Source organism: Mus caroli, unplaced genomic scaffold (assembly GCF_978045245.1).
Source record: "Mus caroli unplaced genomic scaffold, Mus_caroli_1 scaffold_20, whole genome shotgun sequence".
Classification (NCBI taxonomy): domain Eukaryota; kingdom Metazoa; phylum Chordata; class Mammalia; order Rodentia; family Muridae; genus Mus; species Mus caroli.
In genome coordinates this window covers 16,890,883-16,913,551 of record NW_028227275.1, presented here as the reverse complement: position 1 = coordinate 16,913,551, position 22,669 = coordinate 16,890,883, and the positions used below count along the sequence as shown (strand labels likewise).

Below are 22,669 nucleotides of genomic sequence, written 5' to 3'. Positions count from 1 at the left end.
TGAAGTTACTCAAGGTGCAGCTTCTCTTGCCACGTACTTTAGGGACAAAGGGCTGGGTTGATGGGAATAGGCTTTTGTGAAAGACTGGAGGTACGGGACAGTGAGTACGCGTGAAGAATGAAGGGTATCACGCGAACATTGGTAGTGAAAGTTTTAAAAGGTTGCTCCACCGTGGAAAAGGTTAGTGAGTGAGCCACTCCACGCCTACTCGTGTGCCCAAATCAGCTGCAGACATCCACAATGTTCTTAAGAATTTTTACGCCGGGCGTGGTGGCTCACGCCTTTAATCCCAGCACTTGGGAGGCAGAGGCAGGTGGATTTCTGAGTTCGAGGCCAGCCTGGTCTACCAAGTGAGTTCCAGGACAGCCAGGGCTACAGAGAAACCCTGTCTCGAAAAACCAAAAAAAAAAAAAAAAAAAAAAAAAAGAATTTTTACACAAATGTCTATAACAGGACCATCCACAGAAACAACTGAACAGCCTAATGCTCTGGAGCTAGACATAGAAAGCCCATTATAACTGAATGGTGACTGTGTGTGTGTGTTAAAGTTGATTCCTCTTCAAATTGTGTGTGTGTATGCCTGTGTGTGTATTTTTAAGTATACATGTATGTGAATTAAAGAGAATCCTTCTATTGGTCTGGAATCTATAAAGGAATAAGACTAGAGCCACAAGCAAGCTTGAGCCATCTCTGGCCTTTCCACTGAAGCCTGGGTGGGGCATAATCAAGACAAAGGGTCTCTCTGAGACCATTGGACAAATCACTGAATCAACACAGAGTACCTCTGTGGCTAGGGTGTGGCAGGCTAAACTGCACTGTGGGGAAAGGCTGAGTCGGGTCATCAAAGGGGGAGTGTTCTGCCTCTGGCAACCTCAGAATAGAGTCCCTGCTGCCTGTAATTAGGGATTGTGGCACTTGCCCTAAGGTCAACACTCAAGAATCAACATAGTTAACTCTGGGTCACAGAAGAGAACTCTCCCTGTGACATTTCCCACAGTTGGTAGCGGAGTTAGAATCTAAAAGAAGACAGGAGATTGTTCCCCGATTCTATCCAGTGCTGTTTTAGGAGCAGGGAGACAGTTCTAATAGAGGACGGTAGTCTTGAGGGTCCCAGCTTGCTTGGGGAGGAGAGGACAGTTAGGCAAGCTGCCGCGGTAGAGAAAGGGGATTAAAACAGCATGCGGTTGGATGTTAAGGGAGGGTGAATGGCATCTATTCCGGACAAACAGAAGGTTGTACAAGGTGGCTGGACATGGTTTTAGCTTCCCGCCACTGCCAGCCAGGGAGGGGGACCACACCACCAGGCTCTTTCTCTCAGTATAAGGGGGTATCACCAGCAGGTTCCTAGGCATCGGACATATCCGGGTATGCCTGCTTTGCCCTGTCTTCCATACACAACGTAGCCAGGAGGCAGGGGGACAGTGGCACCTGCAACCAGACCATTACAACATATTCACATTCTTCTCTCCTAGGGAACTCTGCCATAGGGCCCACGTTTAGGTATTTATAGCGTGCTATACAGTGAGATGAGATGTCATCTAGACCACAGCACAATGTTCCTCTCTAGGAATGCTATCCATATGTATCATTATGTCTTCCACTCTGTAGATTTAGAACTTGGCTTCTTCGGGTTTCAGAGAATTAGAGTTGTGTTTGTGTAGTGATACAAACCCTTTTGAACTAAGATAGTACATGCTCTCTGGATTCTACAACTACCATACTTCAGTGTGGCCAGACTACAGATTATATATCAACTGCCTTTTGTCACATGGCTTGTATTTGTTCCCTTGACTTTTGAATCTAGACTATAATTAAACAGAATATTGAGTATGGCCTTTAGTCAACTAGTTTAATCTGTGCCCCTCCCCCTTTGAGACAGGGTTTCTCTGTGTAGCCCAAGCTGTCCTGAAACTCACTTTGTAGACTAGGCTGGCCTCAAACTCCAGAAATCCTCAAACTCCAGAAATCCGCTTGCGTCTGCCTCCTGAGTGCTGGGGTTAAAGGTATATTCCATTACTGCCCAGTCTTTCTTCTTTTAGTTTTTTTTTTTTTAAGATTTATTTATTTATTATATGTAAGTACACTGTAGCTGTCTTCAGATACCCCAGAAGAGGGAGTCAGATCTTGTTACGGATGGTTGTGAGCCACCATGTGGTTTCTGGGATTTGAACTCAGGACCTTCGGAAGAGCAGTCCGGTGCTCTTAACTGCTGAGCCATCTCTCCAGCCCCCTTCTTTTAGTTTTGAGACTATAATGTAACAGTGTTTCTATTTTCTCCTCCAAATCCTCCCATATATCCCTCCTTGCAAATTGATGGTCTTTTTTCCTCATTAATTATTGTTACATGTGTGTGTGTGTGCGTGTTGTGTATAAACACAATCTGCTTAGTATGAGGTTATTTGTATATGTTTTCAGGGCTGGCCATTTGGTGTTGGATAACCAATACCTTTTGCATGGAGACGACTGTTCTGCCTGTAGTTCGCTGTGCAGGATCGAGGCCTGGTTGTTTCCCCTCCATGTTATCATGTCTAGTATCCTCATCCACCTCACTTTCAGGCAGGCATGTTAATGAGACTTTATGAATGTAGCTTCTGACACAATTACTGCTGCCTTAATGCATTTGGGTTTCAGGTTAAAGTACAACTAATGGGTAAAAACAACAAAATACAAGAGATTATTTTCTTCTTATTCAATTTTAACTGGAATACAACTATTATACAAATACATAATATGTAAAATAAATATAAAGTGTCCAAAAGTCACACTTGATGTTGTATATATAGTATGCCTGTTTTTAGTATATTTTAGTATCCAGCAGGCAATGCTACAGTGTAACTTAGGAAAGTTGTCATCCCATGGGACCTCACTTTCCTTCCCACAGCTCCTGGCAACCATGCTGTCCTAACTAACAACAGCAAAGGTTATGAAACTCTGCTGGCAGCAGAGGCAGGCGGATTTCTGAGTTCGAGGCCAGCCTGGTCTACAAAGTGAGTTCTAGGACAGCCAGGGCTATACAGAGAAACCCTGTCTCGAAAAACCAAAAAAAAAAAAAAAAAAAAAAAACCAAAAACAACAACAACAAAAAAACCTCTGCTGGCTGACACCTGCAGGATTTGAAACCTGCCTGCAGTGCCTGCTTTGGAAGAGTTTGGTGAAGTGCGAAAGCAGAGATACTTTATGTTCAACAATTCAGCTTCTAAGAATATATTTATATTATATATTATACATATGTGTATATATATATATATATATATATATATATATATATATATATATGAGAAACCAGATGCATGTTCATACAAAAATCTGTACATTAGTGCTCATAGTTGTCTTATAAAATAGTCAAAAGATAGAAAATAAACTCCAAGTTTCCTCCAATAAAATACAATGTGTTTATAAAATAGAATGGTATTCCTCTATAAAAACAATAACATTCAGCCACGTGTGGTGACTCAGGCACTGTAATTCCAGCACTCAAATGACAAGAGGCAGGCAGATCTATGAGTTCCAGGGCTACACAGTGAGCCCCTGTCTCAACCCCTCCTTACACACACACAAAGACTAAAAAAAAAATACAGGTACACAACATAGGTAGATCTTGACATTATTTTGAGCCCAAATGGTTAGACATGTGTTTCCATTCATACGAAATGTCCAAGATAGGTATCGAGTCACTTGACTTTCCCCCCCATTTTGTAGGTTGCCTGATTTTGTTTGTTTGTTCTGTTTTGTTTTGTTTTTGTTTGTTTGTTTGGTAGTCTCACGTATCTCAGGCTGGCCTTGCTCATCCTATGTAAAGCTTTGTGGAATTTCTTAGGATTAGCAAACCTTATACAGAACATTCAGAACATGGTCAGCATGTCCTTGAGCCAAGTCATTTCTCTGTGTCAATGACTGGCAGGCATGTTACAGCAGCAGCATCAATAGCTGGCAGGCATGGAACAAAAATGGCTACAGCTATTGGAGGGATGCGTGTATCAGACCATAACAGTATGTGCATGCTATTAATGAAGAAAGTGTTATCACCATCAACTTAAATTACTAAGGTCTGGCAAAGCTCAATGTATACAAACCTATGGTATTGAGTCAAACACAGCACAGCTAGCTAGGGGGCATGCCAGGTCTCCACTGTCCCATGCCACATGGACCCAGCACACAGGTTCATGAACTTACTCCAGGCCTGGGAAGTCATGCTCACTTCTCTTCCTGGAATGTCCTCCCTCCAGGGGACAGAAACCTGAGAATGCTCAAGTCTAGCGGAGGTTCTCAACTGTGTGACCCTCATTTGGTGGCCCCCAATCATAAAGTCACTTCTGTTGCTACCTCATAACTGTAATTTTACTACTGTTAGGAATTGTAATGCAAATGTATGTGTTTTCTGATGGTCTTAGGGGACGCCTGTGAAAAGGTCATTCATTTGACCCTCTAAAGAGGTCGCAACCCACAGACTGAGAATCATTGTTCTAGATACTAAAAAATCGCCCCGATCAAAACATCGGTTCTCTTTAACCCCAGCATTAGTGGAGACAGGATCAGGGGTTTGAAGCCAGTCTCATCTAAACAGCAAGTCTGAACACATTCCGTGCTCCTGCAGTACATGAGAATCCTACTCTGGGTCGGAGAGGATCACGTTTCTTGTTCTAGGTTAAGAACCTCAAAGCAGAAAACCGAGCTGGCAGAATTGGTTTTGGAGTTCACAGAAGCCGTGGTGAAGACTCGTGCTGGAATATGGAGTTGATAGAAATTGCAAACCCCTACAACCCTTTCTTTTCCACAGGAGAATTCTAAAAGTAAAGGTAAAAGCTTAAGAAAGAACAAAGCAGCAGCCAGGCGTGGTGGCGCACGCCTTTAATCCAGCACTTGGGAGGCAGAGACTGGTGGATTTCTGAGTTCAAGACCAGCCTGGTCTACAAAGTGAGTTCCAGGACAGCCAGGGCTACACAGAGAAACCCTGTCTCGAAAAACCAAGAAAGAAAGAAAGAAAGAAAGAAAGAAAGAAAGAAAGAAAGAAAGAAAGAAAGAAGCAAACACACATTACACACACACACACCCCGCGCGCCTCCCTGCAAAACCCACACCATCCATCTTGAGACCATGATACCCTTTCTACTCTGGGGACTTGCAAACCTCTCTTTCATTCAGGTGTGAGAAAGCACCCAGGGGCTTCCTGTCCCCTGGAGGCAGGACATTCCAGGAAGAGGAGTGAGCATGACTTCCCAGGGACAGTTCTTCATGTACCTGTGTGCTGGGTCCATGTGGCCACCATGTGACAGTGGAGACCTGGCCTGTCCCCTAGCTAGCAGTCAGCTGATGCTGTGTTTGACTCAATGCTAGATTCCCTGCTGCCAGAGTTTAACCTCAAGTTACCCTCAGGAAGGGTAGGCGGGGTATCTGGGGTATGACTCAGCCCTTGTCATTTCTAAATTTGTTTTCTCTTAATCTCAATTCTGTCTGTAATCCCAACAAAAGGTGAGCGCATTGCTGAGACTTCCAGGCCAGCTAAGGCTCTGCTGTGAGAGTCTGTCTCAGATAAACAGCTTCAAGACAAAGAGGCTGTGGAGGAACCTCATCTGCAGATGTTTGCCCAACATGTGGGAATCCTCCTGTTCCATCCCTAGCTGTGTGTGCGTTTGTGATAGGTGTGCTAGTGACCACACACAAAAGCTCCCAGACAGTACAACCAGATCCACTTTTATTAGGAACAATCTCAATACAATCTCAATCAGTACAAGTAGGCTTCAAGAGTTGATATTAATGGAAATCATCCAAATTACACTTGGGTCACAAATTACCCCACATAAAAAGGAAAAAAAAAATCTCATTCAGGGAAGGGAAAGGTTTCCTGCAATGGTTTTCATGGCAGTGGGTAGGTAGGCTTGCACTGTGACTGGTCATATCTGTCAGTCTCTGGGAAGAGCAATGTAGACTAAACGATGGTCTCAAGAACATATATCGTTCTTTAGGAGCCTGTATGAATACCTCTGCTGAGGATCCCCAAATACTTGGTTTTAAAAAAAGCTCTAATCACCTCAGAACTGCCCTTGACGTAGTAGGTCAGTATTAATAACCCTTTTTATCAGCACTCTCGTAGAGTGATAGTTTCAGTGTGTCCTCCTGAGTTGATGCTCTGGACACTTCATTCACAATATTGAGATGTGAGACTGTCAGATACTTAGCCCAGGAGTTTCTTGGGATGATTAAAGACTTTATCTCTGGGGTGGGTTTGTTACAAGAGAAAGGATAACATAGCAATTCGGTGGCTAAGAGAGGCCTTGGCTGGAGCCACCAGCAGATGGTGGCTTTGCTAACCTTTCACACCACTTTACTGGAGCTACAGTTTCAGAGACTACACCCAGAGATTAGCAGCCCCAGTGCCAACTGCCGTCTATAACATGTTTGACAATGGTAAAGAGGACGACAATACAATCGAATACACTCAAATTACTTCCCACCAAATTTGATCATTTACCAGAAACGAATTTTCCAAAATGAAGCCTGTAAAAGATTTCTGCAAATCAATGTACTGATGATTCTCCAGCCAGCCTCTTGACTATTCCCACTCGATCTAACGGGGTCTCCGGGCTAAGGGAAGGAGTGAGGCTGGGCTCACAGGCACTACAGATTAGGAAGGAGATAAGGCACCCAAAGCTATTAGTACATTCATCTGGAAACTGTTGTAAATCCTTCTTTGAGAGGATCTGAGAGTGTCCTTTACTTAAAGACACTGGGACCTCTATGTAGCCTTGCTTTGGAGCATGGCCTGAATCAGATCTGGGGAATAAGATCAGGAGAGAAAGAAAGCAAGCTGATTTTATTGTGCATCTTATAAATCAGGCATCTGTGACCTAGAAAAGTAAAACCATCTCAAAGGCATCTCCAGGGGGCTATAGGTCAGTAGATCTACAGTGATTTTCTATGAGATTTTCTACTTCAACAAAACAGCTCAGAGCACGTGTTCAATTAACATAGGGGGGAAAAAAAAAGGCTCTGATTCTACAAGTGAACTGAGTGTTTGGCACCTTACACAGCCAGTCCTAAAAACCAGGCCTCTGGATTGGGCTGTAGGGACAAGAGATGGTTGATGGTTCTAAAATACTGATGTGATGTTTTCTTCTAGACTTTTCTATAGCACTGTTGGCCCTGGACTGTGCGACAGAGTGTTAGCTATCAGGTCTCAGTCACTTTTCATCACACACTGGCTTCAGGAAGCAGACCCTCTTCCTGAAGTGAGGTCCATTAGCACGTGCCCATGCCTCTGGTGTTTTAACAGATAAAATGGGGAACTTCTACCTTTCAGCAGCACTGTACCACTACCTGCCTGCATGGATCAGCCAACGCCACATTATCTTGCAAAGCACACAGGGAGAAGTGCATATGCGGTCTACTCCGACGCATACAGAGACAGACAGATCAACAACCAACCCTCCCTCGCATTCAGTGGTTAACTCACGGAGACAAAACAGCACTTAGCTGAGCTGTTAACTCCCAAACCAGAGAGACTTTCTGAACTGAAATGTTGCTAGAGGGTCTACCAAGCTTTCCTGAAATCACTGTGACAGAGGCACATGAGTTGGAGGTAGGGAGGATCTGGAAGCCACAGAAAGGTGGCACCTGGCTCTGCTTCCTGAAGGTACCCAGCAGTTCCACACCGAAGGATGCTGGAGGAGGAACAGGCCTGGACAGCAGCAAGTCCTGGGTGCTCTTGATACACTCAGCAACTAGCTGCCAGTCCGGGGAAAGAAAAAAGGCCAAAGAAATAAGTGGCAGAAGAAATTGGGTGGCCACAAGAGCTTCCTAGGCAGCACTAGGCAGGCTGGGTGGCCACAAAGCAAAGAAGGCATAGAAGGTTCAACACCACGGGAAGCCAAGTTTCTACTCAATCCAAGGAGGAATTTAAAGCAATGGATGGAGCCAACACCATGCGGATCCCTGGCAGATGTTCCCCAAGGGCTTCATTTGGAAATGTGCCTCTTAGCAGCGACTTACAGACGCTGTCCCTCAACCTCACTATTGCCTGCCCAGCCACGAAAGAAACTGGCAACCCAGGCAACACCTCGTGTCCTTCGATTATTTTCTAAGTGAAATAGTTTCATGTTCCAAGTGAAGATTTTGCTTATATTTTCATAGTTTCACACCATATCTGCCCCCCCCCCCCGACAAATGTCAGCTGTTTAGTTATCAGTTCTGGGCACATTGAACATGAAGACTTTTTCCATGAAGAAATCTTCAGTTACCAAAAGCTAAAACCCTCTCCCCTAGCACAGACATAACCCCCTTCACTCTGAAAATGATTTAATTATTCAAATCTCACTAATCTCTGGGGTTCAGAGGATGGACTGAAAGGAGGCATGCCAAGCAGAGAGGCCTGGGGTCTTTGGTAAGTAGGCTGTTAGATATGGCTACCTCTTCTTCTTCTCTCTCTCTCTCTCTCTCTCTCTCTCTCTCTCTCTCTCATCTTTACTTACAAACCATACCACGCATGCTAACTTTTCTCTCGAGACGAACTACTTGCTCTGTATCAAATGAAGATAATTTCTCCATTCCATCTAGCACAACCTGCAGTGAAGTTCATCAGCGGGAACTTGCTCTATCCCTAGTTTGAGGCAGCAGTCTTGAAGCTCGGAACAAGGAGGGATGTATTCAGGAGGAAGGATCAGTATTTCAGAAAGCAGAAAGGTGGCCTGGGCTTTGGAGGGTGGACGGACACATGCCAGTGGTTGGTCAGCTATTTGCCTGAACGTGGTGATGACAGAGAAGAAACAAAGATGGATGCAATGCAAACCAACAGGGACTGAGTACCATGCTCACCCTAGCATCAAAACAGCGTGCTCCTTGGCTTTGATCCTCTCTGTATAGAATGCTCAAATTTATTGTTATTATTTAAAGCTGTTGTGCAAAATTGTATTGCATTTATCATGTGTGCTTAGGAATATATAATGTCTCGTGGCATGGTTAATCCTAGCTAAATAAAATATTTATTACCTCAAAACGTGATCAAAGCTTTCTCATTTTATAAGAATACTGTACCGGAATAGGTCAAGTGCATCATTAACACTCCGATAGCAATATCCAGTTGTTAGTTAATCAACAGAATATTAAATCTCTGCCAGAAAACGTTTGGAACAGGAACTCAGAAGCCCAAAACTCAGCTACTCTTGTGACTCCCGTCTCCAGTTCTCTTAATCCTGGCTAAGACAGTGGCCTTAGAAACTTTCTTCCGGTCGTAAGCCAGGCCCAGGACAGCCATGCAGTCGATGAAGAACGTGGTTAAGTTGATGTGCCAGCGGTACTCACTGGCAGAGTAGTCGAAGGGGAAGGTGTGATGGTAGTTGTGGAAGCCCTCGCCTGCAACAGAAGCAAGAACAGTCACGGAGCTCAGTGATTGCTGCTTCCCTTCTGCACAGCTCTTAACTGTTGTGTACCTTAGACCTTGAAGAATCCCGATATTGGGGTGAATAGATGAACCCCCCAGTCTTGCATTCTAAAGCAAATAGATGCCCTAGAGGCATCTTAGGACACCAGTGACAGGGTCTGCTCACACATGGGTGTCTGGAAGCCTTGGTCAGAGGAAGTTTCTATTGTAAGAGGATGGGAGAGAAACTCGGTCTTTAATTTATAGGGTCTGAATGGAAGCGCACTGTATTTAGGAGGAGGCAAAGGGAGGTCCCTGTCACCCACCCACTGCTGGCTCACAGCAGAGCAAACTCTGAGTTTGACCCTGGGGTTCTGGAGGTGCTGGGAAAACAGAATCACTTTGATATTCTCTCTAACATCAAAGATTCTGACCATTCCTAAAAATAACATTTTGATAGAGGGAAAACAAAAACAAAAACAAAAGCCCTGGCCTGGGCAGGGCTTCTGCAGAAGGTTTACTAGCTCTTGGCAGGGCTCTGCTTTCTGAATGGACCCCAACACTAATAATATTGAACCCAAACGATCTGGCCCCCTCACGCACTGCACACATGTGTTGCACACAGACAAACATGCAGGCAAAATATCCCAACACATAATAAAACACAGCGCATAAAAATACAATTTCAAGAAAACAATTTTCTTTTAAAAATTGCTAGCTTTTACACACTTTCGAAAGGATGTTCTGAGTGAGCCCAACCCTATGTCCCTGTCTTGACATTTAACATAAAAACAGGCACTATGGTGACGAGGAGAAAAGGAGAGTGGAGATCAATGGGGAGCAACTGGAGCAGCAAGAGATACCCCAGAAATGCTCCAGGGAGTGACCAGAGACCCAGAGCATGTGACCCGAGGGAAGTAATACAAGAAGAAGATGAGAGCGATAGGAAGCAGCCAGCAGAGAACCAACAGATTTGCGATGGTGAATAACAGCAGGACAAAGGACGATATTGGCAGCCACTTGGAACTGATGGTCACAAGGAAGGCTCACTGTACAGCAACGCAGGACACACATGACTCAGTTCAGATTACTCTATTTCCATGAACCTATCAGATTTGGATAGTGTAGGGTCTGTTTCAGGATCGTTCCAAAGTAGCAGCATACAAATTGGTAACAGGTGCCAGAGAAGGGTTGAAATCATAGAATCCAAATAGGGGCAGAGCTTTAAATAGAGTTAAAAGTGCTAGCGGAATGACCGGCATGTTTGATGAGCAAAGAAAGGGGTCTCTGGGCTGTTGGCAGATGAGCAATAGATGTCATCTCTGATCATCACAGGGAAAGCCTAAGAAAGAGAGGGCTGTATGCAGGAACAGACACAGAAGGGACAGATGAAACTCTGCTCCTTCAGGGATGCTGGGGAGGAGGGATCCTCGGCATGGAGCAGAAGAGAAAATGAGCAAGAGGAGAGAGGGATGATGGAGGGAGAAAAGAGCCGGTCCTGCCGTTGACATCACCACAAGGCAGTGCATGGCCCACCCGTGTAAAAGAACCGTGTACAGTGGTGTGGAGAGATAAATACGACAAGCGCAGCAACCTGAAGGTTACTGACTAAATTATACTCTTACAGGTAACACAGCAAGGTTGTTTATGTGTGAACCACTAGGCTGGTTACTGTGATGTACTTAATGCACATCCTAGGCTATGCAGAACTACAGACCTGCCAGGGGACTCAGAGGCTCATTATAGGCAGCATTTAGACATTGTTTTACAACCTATAAACCTCTTCCCTTTTCCTTTTTACATTAAGAGCTGTTGCTTGCCAGACTCTCGTAAGGCTTCCCAATATACTCTCCCCAACCCCCAGTTTTATGGTGGAAAAACCGAACTACACAGAACTCACAAAACAGGTCCTCCTGGTTCCTCTGGTTCCTAAACAAACAACACAACCAGAAGGCCCCTAGATACGGTCCTGTCGAGGACTAGTGACTTACCCACGGCACCCAGGGAAACCAGGATATTCTCCCGGGATTGAATGTTCTTGTCGTAGGGGCGATATCCGTAGAGGTGGGCGGCACTGTTCACAAGCCAGGTGGCATTGAGCACCAGAGTGTATCGCAAGAAGGTGCTAACGAACAGGCTGTGTAGAAAAGTCTCGCCCCAGCAGTACCAGGGCACCAGCGTGGGCAGAATGAAGCACATCAACAGGAGGCCGGGCTTGTAGTACCTACATGGAGAGATCACACGCTGAGTCTGGATAGAGGACTCTCAAACCTACACAAACTGTCCCCCCCTAATTAGGCAGCGTTGTATCATTTTTACGTCAAGGGATGGGACAGACTATCAGCCAGAGGAAAGGTGATAACAAAATCTTAAGCACCGTGTTCTCTTTCTTTGGATGGGATGCACAAATGTGCCAATATTCTTCTAGGATCCCACTGGGTACAGTTTGTCTCCTGTCACTTCTATTCCTGACTACAAATCCATTACTTTTTTTTCATAGGAACATAAGGTCCTGCTGGTCAAACCAGTTGGGAATCGAATCACAACCTCACCGGCCAATTCTGCTTCCTGGGCTGTTCTCCATCAGCCTTTGAGCTCCTTCTTGCCTGTCGAGGTTTTTGGCAGAGTATGGCAAGTGTCATGCCTTCACTTCCCATCACCCTGTGGGTTTCTGTTCTGCTTCCCACTCCCCCAGAAGACACATCAAACGTCCTTGATCTTCTGCAGGTCTCTGTCACTCTATCAGCCCTCTTCCAGTCTTCATTCCCTACAAGCCAGGCCGAGGACATCCCTCAGCAGCTGTATCAGTAAGACTCCCTCGGCATCGTTCCTGTCCATCTATCTGCTCACTACTTCCCTAGCTGAAGCCTCCTGCTGGTCTAACCTGTGACTCTGGCTGTCACCTCCCTAGCTCCATCACTACTTTCACCTATCTTGAAAGTGGCTTCTTCAGAGCCCACCCGTGTCCCACGGCTGCCAGAGAATGCTTGCTTGAGTTAGTCCCCTGAAACTGACTGAATCAATACTGACTCTGTCTGTCCTGGCAGCCTGGCTCCTGTCACATGGTACATCTCACAGAGAAGGACTATGCCAGAAAGGAGCACGTCTTGACATTCCATTGCAGTCCCTGCCCACCACACTGCCAGAGCCTCTGTGTTGGTTGGATCCTGATGCTACTGCACTAGTTACATTGTACATTCACCGAGCTGTATCTCCTCCTCCTTAATCATGGTAAGCAGGCACCATCCTGCTTTATGTGGAGCTAATTAAGGCTCATTCCTTCAACCCCAAATACCCTGAAAATTCCTTGAAGGTAACCGTTCAGCCATGAGTACCAGACTAGGACCAATGTTATAGTTATTGGTTTTAGCAGGATGGCTCAGGCAGAAACATTATGCCTTGGGAACCTTTGGGATGTTGAATTGGAGATTTTAATGATTTCAAGCTTATCAATCCAGTAAATCACCTTAATTATTATTTTATACATCCTAAGAGTAAAGGTGGAATCCCTAAACCCCAGGTGCCCTGGGTTCCACCCCCAACCCCCACCCCATCCCTCACCTCCTCTGGAACATCACCAGCTTCTCAGCTTTCAAGTCAGACATGTCCAGTTTTCCGCCCTTCTCTTTGACAGCCGGGTGTTTTCGCACAAGCAGCCAACCCACGTGAGAGAAGAAGAAGCCACGGCGGGAATTGTGAGGGTCAGCGTGTGTTTCTGAGAACTTGTGGTGGGCGCGGTGATCTCGGGCCCATTCATACACATCATTCTGGAGGCACAGGAAAGAGGAACCCAGTATTGAGAAGAGATGCCCTCCTGAGACAATCCAGTGCCTAAGAGAAACTCGAAGCCCCTAGGACTGTAGCTCCAAAGGAGACCTTGGGGGCTGCTCTTTGGTATCTTTGTCCCTGGAGCTTATTTGGCAAAGCCTCAGAGCACACTGAAGGTTGTGTGTGAGGGGGCGGGGAGGAAGGTCACAGCTCTCACAAAGAACGCTGCAGTTCTTGAAGAAAGGAACTTGGAAACCTGGGGGCAGAGATGCCAAGGCAGGTGGACCCCAGGGAGTCCGGGGGGAAAGGTGCATGGGGTCCCACCCAGATGCTTTCACAGGTGACAGCCCACCCAGCCTAATTTTAAGCCAGCACGTAATTAACGAGCATGAGCCCATTTCCATGGGACCTCTGAGCTCCTCCGGGGCATTCAGGAAACTCTTCACATATTGTCAATAAATGGGAATAGTTTAGATCCTGGTTTTTCTCTTGAAAGAAGAGAAAGCCTTCGAAAGTCATCCAGTGCCCAACAGCTAAAAATTCTCCCATTCCCCCAACTCTCCTCATTTAACTAAGTCAACTTTCATACCTGACCTAGCCCACCCAGCAGTCTCTGCAAGAACAAGGTTCACCAGGCCAACCTTTCAGAGTCAGTTAAGTGGTGGGTAACAACGGGGTTCCCCTGTATAACCCTGGCTGTCCTGGAACTCACTCTGTAGACCAGGCTGGCCTTGAACTCAGAAATCCGCCTGCCTCTGCCTCCCACTTGCTGGGATTAAAGGCGTGTGCCACCACCGCCCGGCTAAAGCGCACCTTTAATCCCAGTACTGTGAAGGCAGAGGCCAGCCTGATCTACATAGTAAATTCCAGGCCAGCCAGGGCTACTCAGTGAGATCTTATCTCAGAGAACAAAAATCAGTGTGATAATGATAATATCCACCAATATGTCTATGATGAATTAATGGGTTAACTTATGACAAGTGCCCGGCACAGCCGGCGCTATAGAATTCCCAATTCTGTGACATATCACTGTTAGTTCCATTGTGGTGACATCCCATGATGGTCACAGGAAAGTTTGAGTTGACTCTCCAGTAAGCGTCTAGGGACACAGGGTCAGTGCATGGATCCTGCAGCAGGACCCTTTAGGCAAACACACGGTGTGATATCATATTGGTCCTGAACCTGTTTTACTTGAGATGAGTCCAGGAAACCAAAAAAAGGCAGTCAGTGGTGGTCCTTATAATTCCTCCCTAGATGCTGATCCCCCACGGCTCACTCAGATCATCCTGGGGATGGAGACACAGCCACAGCACTCGCTTCTTACCTGGAACGCCATGGTGTTGGCAATGATGAGGAAGATCCGCAGGGGCAGCCGTGCCTTGTAAGTTCTGTGGCTCCACAGGCGATGAGCGCCGGCTGTGATGCCCAGAGCACTGATCATGTAGTAGAAAATCGCTGCAAGACAAGACAGTGGGAGACTCACCAACAGGCACATTTCAGGAGTGGAAGTTGCCAAGGCGCCTTCCCTGATGCCAGTGTTCTTTGGTTTTGGGGTGAGGGTCTGTTTTTCACGGAACCGTAAGAATCCCTTGGTCTCTCAGGCTTAGTAGCTTTTGCTCCTCAAATGGGCAGAGCTGCCAACTCTTCCAGCAGAGCCCAGGGCCACAAATGGGAGCCTTGTGAAAAACAGCAGATGTATCAATCTGAACATGGAGCAGTTTAGGGAAACCCTGAGTTGTAGGGGACATTCGAGGGATGCAGCTGACACAGTCACATTTAAATACGACAGAAGGGACTGTGGCCCACATCAGCCCTGAAGAGTCCTGCTTACAGTTCTAAGTGACCTTAAGATTCTTAGGCTAGGGAGATGGCTCAGCAGTCAAGTGCACTGACAGCTCTTCCAGAGGTCATGAGTTCAATTTCCAGCAACCACAGGGTGACTCACAACCATCTGTAATGGGATCTGATGCCCTTTTCTGGTGTGTCTCAAGACGACGACAGTTTCTTCATATACATAAAATAAATCAATAATTTTTACAAAAGATTCTCATATACTTGCTACATACTTTAAACAGGGTACCATGAATACTGTATTTAACCCTGGAACTCTGAACAGCAGAGAAAAACCTGAGTTCAAGGCCAGCCTGGTCCTCAGAGTTCCAGAACACTCAGGGACACACAGACAAACCCTGTCTCAAAAACAAACAAACAAAACCAACCCCCCCATAAACTCCATCTACTTTCCAGTACAGGAAGTATCTCCCAGGTCTGAACAGGGCTACACAATTAGCAAACTAGGAACCCAGTGCCACAACATTTTCCTGATTCATCATCTTCTAGGCATGCAGGCTTATAGGTTACTAATTTCTATCTTGAATGGATAAAGAGGTCCTTTGCATCCCCAGCTCTTCTCTGGCCAGCACTCACAGGCTGGGACAGAGGCTCTGGTAGACACCGCTTTCATGACTAAGAAGCAACAACAACAACAACAGATCCTCAGAAGCCATCGACTTTTGTTGCAGTCAAGAGACATTATGCAAGACACTGCATAATGTCTATGTCCTGTAGCGGAGACAGAAAACCTCCTAAGCAGCTTCCTGTGCACCCCCATTTCCCTCTTCCAGAGTCCTTGTGAGCCAGTCAGTGTCTGTCATCCAAAGTAAATTCTAGCCACATTCTCTCAGAGATGATGTCTGCTACCCACGGTCATGTGGCAATCTGATGGTCTTACGTACCGGATCTGACCACACTGTACCAGAGCTCCTCAGAAAACCACTAGCAATCAAGGGGAAGAAAGAGAAGGTTTGGGGCAACATAGAAGTCCTCAACTTTACACCAAGGATGCATACGTGTTGGGTTCATGCTGTAGATGACCCAGGCACAATCTAGACCACATATGTCAACAGGGGAATTGGGACAAGGACACAGGCACACTGGGATATTCTACTCAAACCTCATCACACCCCATCCCCTGAACTATCATGTCCACCTGTTGCTAAAGGAACATCTGAAGAGTTATTGTAAGCAGCGGGCGAGATCCGTGGTGGCCTTTAATTCCAGTACTTGGGAGGCAGAGGCAGTCAGATCTCTGTGAGTTGAAGGCCAGCCTGGTGTACAGCGAGACACTGTCTCAAAAAAAAAGAGGGGGAGGGTAGGCGGGAGAAGTGGGCTGGAGACTCTTTGGTCTTGAGCGTTATCAGAGATCTCTTCAGAACTGGGTTCTTTTGCCGAGTTAACAAAGAGAATAAAGGGGCTCTGGAAATGGCTTTCTCAAGATAAAGGCCGGGAAGTGGGGTAGCTAGCCTAAGAACAGAACCCCGCTAACCCCCAACAAAGCACTGTTGCTCTACTTGTGACGTGGAAAAACAGCGGATCCTCTCAGATCTAGGTCATCTGGACAACTTCTAAGAGGACACTCCCAGGATCAAATTTAACTACTTAGAAGACCTATGAGGCCCAGGCCAGAAGAGTTAATACCTGGCTAACTATCCCTTTCCCAACCTTATGCTCTGAGAGAGCTGCCACAAAGTACCCACAGCTATTACTGCTCCAGAGAAACCTGCCATGTCTTAAGGAGAGGGGACCTCTCAGAGAGACAGACCCTCCTGCTCCTCCTTCCCAACTCAGGTTTCATGGACAGAAAAACGATGTAAAGCTCAAATGTATCCCAGAGGTGGCCCAGACTCAGTGAATCCCCGAGGAGCTGAATTAGGGACAGGGCTGCTAAAAGTCCATTCTCTGCCAAGGAGGGGTCACCAGGGCAGGAGGACTGGACTTCCGAACGCTTTGGGTCCTTAGCACTTCATGGTCTCAGGGGACACAGCAAGAGCAGGCTAGATGTGGGAATGGAACCAGGACCTTATTTCATTCTTTGAACATGCTGCTGATTAGCAGGTGCCGCGCCCTGGAGCGCCCTGGAGAATGACCTGGCGCAGAACACCCACCTGGAGACTGGGTGCTGTAGAAACCTGCATCATCTTTCCCCAAGGCAAACCAGCTGGGTCTAGTCAGAGTTTGGAGTCAGAAGAGTGGTGTGGAAATCACTGCCTTTTGTCCCTTTCTTTTCAAGGACTGCTCTGGTACAGTGTCCTTGGGGTCTGTTCCCTGCCCTGGCTGAAGAGTAGTCCACAATTGTCCCTGACTAGCACGGGATCCCCATGCCTCTCAGGTAGGGCTGGGTTCTCTTGGGTCAGGTGGGGCCAGGATGCGCAGCTAAGCAAGCGTCTCACACAGGAAAGCTTGTTCAGAGAAAGTTGCTTCTCTGCCTCAGGTACATCCCTCCCAGCCCCCTGCACAGGGACTCAGTATTCATGTTAAGTCCCACAAGGAACCAGGAAAAAAAAAAAAAAGGCTGGGGGAATCTAAACAGAGTGGCCACTGCCTTGGGTCAGAGGCTACCTTATTAAAGAGCAAAGAGAAATCTGAGGCACTGGCCCAAGACAAGGGGCGCTGCTCACCGAAGAGGCAGGTGTAGACCTTGCAGGAGGGAACCAGTGTGATCCCGTACAGGCCTCCCAAGTGCAGCAGGGACATGAGAATGATGTTCCTCCAGACGTACTCCAGCTTGGGCGGGGGTCCCTCCTCATCCTGATAGGTGGGGTCGTGTATATCTTCTTTCATTTCAGGACGGATGTCTTCTTCCAGGTGGAGGGGCACCGTCTTCACCTTCTCTCGTCCATTCTGCAGGCTTCCGGAGGGAGGCGCAGTGATGGTGGTGGTGGTCGTGTAAGAACTGGAGATCTGCAAAGAAAAGTTCAGTCGGGGGGAGGCCGATCTGTGGCGTTCTCTCTCTCTCTCTCTCTCTCTCTCTCTCTCTCTGTGTGTGTGTGTGTGAGAGAGAGAGAGAGAGAGAGAGAGAGAAATAGAAAAGAAGAGCGAAACATTTATACCCCCAGTAACACACAAAGTGATCCCCGCGTAAGTTATATCGGTAGGACGGGCTTTTCTTTAAAGCAGGGTTCTTAACCTGTGGCTCACGCTCAACCCCTTTGGGGGGGGGGGCGTCAAACGTCCCTTTCAGAGAGGCAGCCCAAGACCATCGGAAAACAGATATTTACATTACGATTCAAAACAGTACCAAAATTAAAGTTATGAAGTAGCAACGAAAAATCATTTTATGGTGTTGGGGGGGGGGGGTCACCACAACATGAAGAACTGTATTAAAGGATCGCAGCATCAGGAAAATTGAGAACCGCTGCTCTAAAGCTAAAGGCACGAAAGTTGGGACTCATCTGCCCAAATTACAATCTACACCTCCCAATCAACGGGTCGCGTCAGAATTCGAGAAAGCCCAGTAGTCCGGAGAACTCAACTTTTCTCCTCCCGGGACCAGTCACCTAGCTTGCGTGGCCAGTGCGCGGAGCGAGGGCCGCTTCTGGAAGCTCACCTCTTGGAGCATGTGGGCCGGCATCGTGACTGTCGGATGCTCGCCTCACTTTCCCAGTGCTGAGATCGAGCGTGGACTTCGGTTCCGGAGCCCGTTGGTGTAGGCGAGTGGCGGAACTGCGCTTGGAAACCTGCCCTCCTGTCTCTCGGGATGGGTGTTCAGCCCGGTCTGGCTGTGCACAGATCTCCCTGGGCTGGGATTTTAAAGGGTAGAGCAGGCGATGGGATGACCGTGTTCAGTATTTCCTCAGCCCCCTTTTATCCGCTGCCAGCAAAGGGTAAAGAGCGCAGAGATAGCTAGCCAAGGAAGCCAGGCGTGGAGGTGAGGGAGGGAGGAAGGGAGGGAGAGAGGGCGGGACCAAGAACGGGAAAGAAAGCCAAGTAGATTCCAGAGTAGACCTCGGAGGCGCCGGGATGCTGAAGGCATCAACAGGGCGCGCTGCTCCAACCCCCTGCCTGGGGGTAAATGCTAATGTGCCTCCTGTGAAGCCCGTCTTGTCATTGGCCAAAGAGAATTTGGTGCCACCTTGTCCAGCCTTTTCCATTGGCTAGGCGCAATCTGCTGTTCCCTCTGCCTCTAGCTTCTCGCTCTCTCCTCCCCTCTTTTTCTCCTTATCCTCTTTGCTGTGGGCTGATGGGTGACTTTTCTTTAAGAGGAGGATAACGTGATCCTATGTAGGAATTGTGTGCAAGCCTAGGACTTTCGTCTGGCGCTTAACAAATGGTTCACTGGGGAAATCGCAACGAAAGAAGGAAGGCACTGGCTACCGCCACTCACAACTCGGTCTAACTTCACATCTACCCCCACATCCAGGCACCTGCAAAGAGAAACCCCGGGAGACTGGGACATGAGGTTGCGCCCAGGGCTCTGACCCGGGAAAACAATAGTGTATGCCTTCAGCCAGCATCCGGCTGCTGCTGCGTTCTTGACTGCACACTCTGAGTTACAATTGCGCTCACTCATTGGGCCCAGTCTGCAGGGGACCGCCTCTGCTGGGAGCCAGAGCCCAATCCTAGCTGCATCTCCTCAAACGGGACGTTTGAGAGATCCTTAGATCGTCAGGTTGGAATCTGGGGGATCTTCCAAGGAAAGGAACTAAGGAATCAAAGGGCCTGAGTGTGCCGTGCGAATAGCAAACAGGCACTTTGCGATCCCTAAGAAGTTGTCCCAAGAATTTCCTTTTTGTTGAACCCACACTGACCCTGAGCAGCAGATACTCCTTGGTACTTACTGTTATTGGTTTCTTTTTGGACAAGGTCTCTGAAGCTCTGACTGTCCTGGAACTCACAGTGTAGACCAAGCTGGCCTCAAGCTTCATAGATCTGTGTCTGCCTTTGAGCTGGGCTCCAGCTGCTCGGTCTTTTTAAAGAGGAAGTGAAATTTAAAAGGGTTGAGGTTACCTGTGGTCACGCTTAGCAAGTGTATGGTGGAGCTGGGAATTGAGTATCAGATGAGTGGCTCAAAGGTAAAGGTAGGCCGGGCGTGGTGGCACATGCCTTTAATCCCAGCACTCTGGAGGCAGAGGCAGGCGGATTTCTGAGTTCAAGGCCAGCCTGGTCTACAAAGTGAGTTCCAGGACAGCCAGGGCTACACAGAGAAACCCTGTCTCAAAAAGCCAAATGCAGCCTGGTCTACATAGTGAGTTCTTTTCTTTTTTCTTTTTTCTTTTTTCTTTCTTTCCTCTTCTCGCTTTTCTTCTGCCTGCCTGCCTGCCGGTCTGTCTGTCTGATATCAATGTCTCACTATGTTGGAATTTGCTTTGTAGTCCAGGCTGGGCTTCAAACTCAGAGCTGTGCCTGTCTCTGCCTCTCAAGTGCTGGGATAAAGGTTTGTGCCACTAAGCCCAATTTACACAGCAAATTGTAGATCATTCAGGGTTACATAGACCTGTTTGACAATAGCAGCAGCCAGGTTCTCCTGGGAATTTCCCCTATTCCCCCATTCAGCTATTATCCCCTAGATCTGGGGATATTACCTGGACTAAGCTGCTATAACACACGTTTGCCAGAAAAGACAAGGGCAGACCCAAGACAGCATGCAGTATAGGAGTCTACCTACCTCTCTCCAGAATCAGGCTGCTATGCTAGTGAGAAAGCTTTGGGGGCCCCAGAAAACGTTGGGTAAGAGAGAGTTGATTTCAGTGTCTCTAACTGGAGACATAATAGGGACTGGTTTGTCTGTAATCTTATATGACTGTAACATGGCACCCACTACAGACTTCAGGAGCTTCCAACCGAGCACACACTAAGACTGCATAATAGGAAAGAAAACTGTGGGAAAACACACCAGTTGGTATCAGGAATTATTACGACAGTGACTAGCTAGAACGCCTAAATAAATACGATTTGCTTATAGTATATATTTTAAATGTTTATTTTTATTTTTAATTATATGTCTCTATGGGTGGGTTACATGTGCCCAGAGGTATGAGAATCCCTGGAGCTGCAGTAACTGGTGGCTGTGAGCTGTTTGACATGTGTGCTGAGAACTGATCTCTGGTCCCCTGCCAGAGCAATGAAGGGCATTTAACTACTGAGCTGCCTCTCTTTTTTACAGTATAACTTATAACTCTCAGCACATGCCTATAATCCCAGCACTCAGGGGGCAAAAGCAAATAAATCTCTGAGTTCTAGGCAAGCCAGAGCTACCTACATAGCGAGGTCCTTTCTCTAAATAAATTAAAAAAAATTTTTTTTTTTTTTTTTTTTTTTTGAGACAGGGTTTCTCTGTATAGCCCTGGCTGTCCTGGAACTCACTTTGTAGACCAGGCTGGACTTGAACTCAGAAATCTGCCTGCCTCTGCCTCCTGAGTGCTAGGATTAAAGTCGTGCGCCACTACACCTGGCTTTTTTTTTTTTTTTTTTGTATTGAATTTTAACATTGTAATTCAGCACATGTTTTAGTGCCGATGAAGGGAAAGCAAAAGGTAAGTTGAAGATGAGGACTGGCATTAGAACTTTCCTCTGGGTACCGACGGGGTCTTTAAATTCTAAGAGACTGAAAAGAGAGCAAGAAAAAAGTAAAAGTTGCCGGGCGTGGTGGCACACGCCTTTAATCCCAGCACTCGGGAGGCAGAGGCAGGCGGATTTCTGAGTTCGAGGCCAGCCTGGTCTACAAAGTGAGTGCCAGGACAGGCAGGGCTACACAGAGAAACCCTGTCTCGAAAAACCAAAAAAAAAAAAAAAAAAAAAAAAAAGAAAGAAAAAAGTAAAAGTCAGGTCCCACTTAGCCATTTTAAGTAAACACACAGACCTTAGCAAGAATCCATAGAAACGGAGGCCGCTCTTAGAACCGGAGGGCACTCATAGAAACGGAGGCCGCTCACTCAGTCCCTCTCAAGCACGCTGGGCCCATTATTCCGACAAGATTGTACATATTGAGGGCAGGTCCGGGAAAGCAGGTTCGCGCTTGGAAAGCCCCTGGATCGTGGCCATCTCTCTGCGTGCCTTTATCCCACAAAGCACCTGGCCAGCTGACTTTTCTGACCTAGAGGGGCACGGTGAAGATATGTTCCATTGTCCCTCACTGACAGACACTCTTTAAAAACTGTCACTACTATTGAAAAGGACTGATTGGCGCCTAATCTAGAGTGGGTGGTGTGTCTGTGTCACCCATCCCCTCCTCTTTCATTAACGTAAAAAACCTGAAGGCCCTCCTGGACGGAGAAGAACCGCCTTCGGCTGATCACGTGAGACAGTTTCCATTCTGTTTCTCTAACTAGGAAACTGGTTCCCTTCCGAGCAGAGGTCACCTCCCATCGGAGGCTCTAGGTAATAACAGAGCAGAGTTGTCATTTTGACTTGGATTTTGTATTAATTTCATTATAAGAGAGCAAATTTTCCCAATAATTATGAAAGGAAAAAATATTAGCCTCTTTAAAGGGTTTGTACAGATTGATGAAAACTCAGAATGATTAAAAATGAAGGTACTGAATGGGAACCCTTGATAGAATTATAGATAATCTACAAATAAATAACTAAGGTTTGACTTTATTAGCTGTTAAAAGGCAACAGTGAATATAGTTTGTTACTACTAAAGACCTTATAATAGTCTATGTTGGGGAAAATAAGCCAGATTTTCTGTTTTGTTTTATTCTATGTATCTATGTATCTATGTATCTATGTATCTATGTATCTATGTATCTATGTATCTATGTATCTATG

The 22,669-nt window shown here is 46.7% G+C and overlaps 1 protein-coding gene across 1 annotated transcript; it reads right to left on the bottom strand.

The window, feature by feature from the left end:
- Nucleotides 1-5,670: 5,670 nt before the first annotated feature.
- LOC110285282 (acyl-CoA desaturase 1) lies at nt 5,671-18,944 on the bottom strand. The gene is made up of 6 exons (XM_021151327.3): nt 18,507-18,944; nt 17,578-17,860; nt 14,445-14,575; nt 12,914-13,119; nt 11,344-11,576; nt 5,671-9,345 (listed from the first exon to the last, which is right to left on the bottom strand). The coding sequence occupies exons 1-6, from the start codon at nt 18,528-18,530 to the stop codon at nt 9,146-9,148; spliced, it is 1,077 nt and encodes a 358-aa protein (XP_021006986.1). The 5' UTR covers nt 18,531-18,944; the 3' UTR covers nt 5,671-9,145.
- Between the last annotated feature and the right edge of the window lie 3,725 nt (nt 18,945-22,669).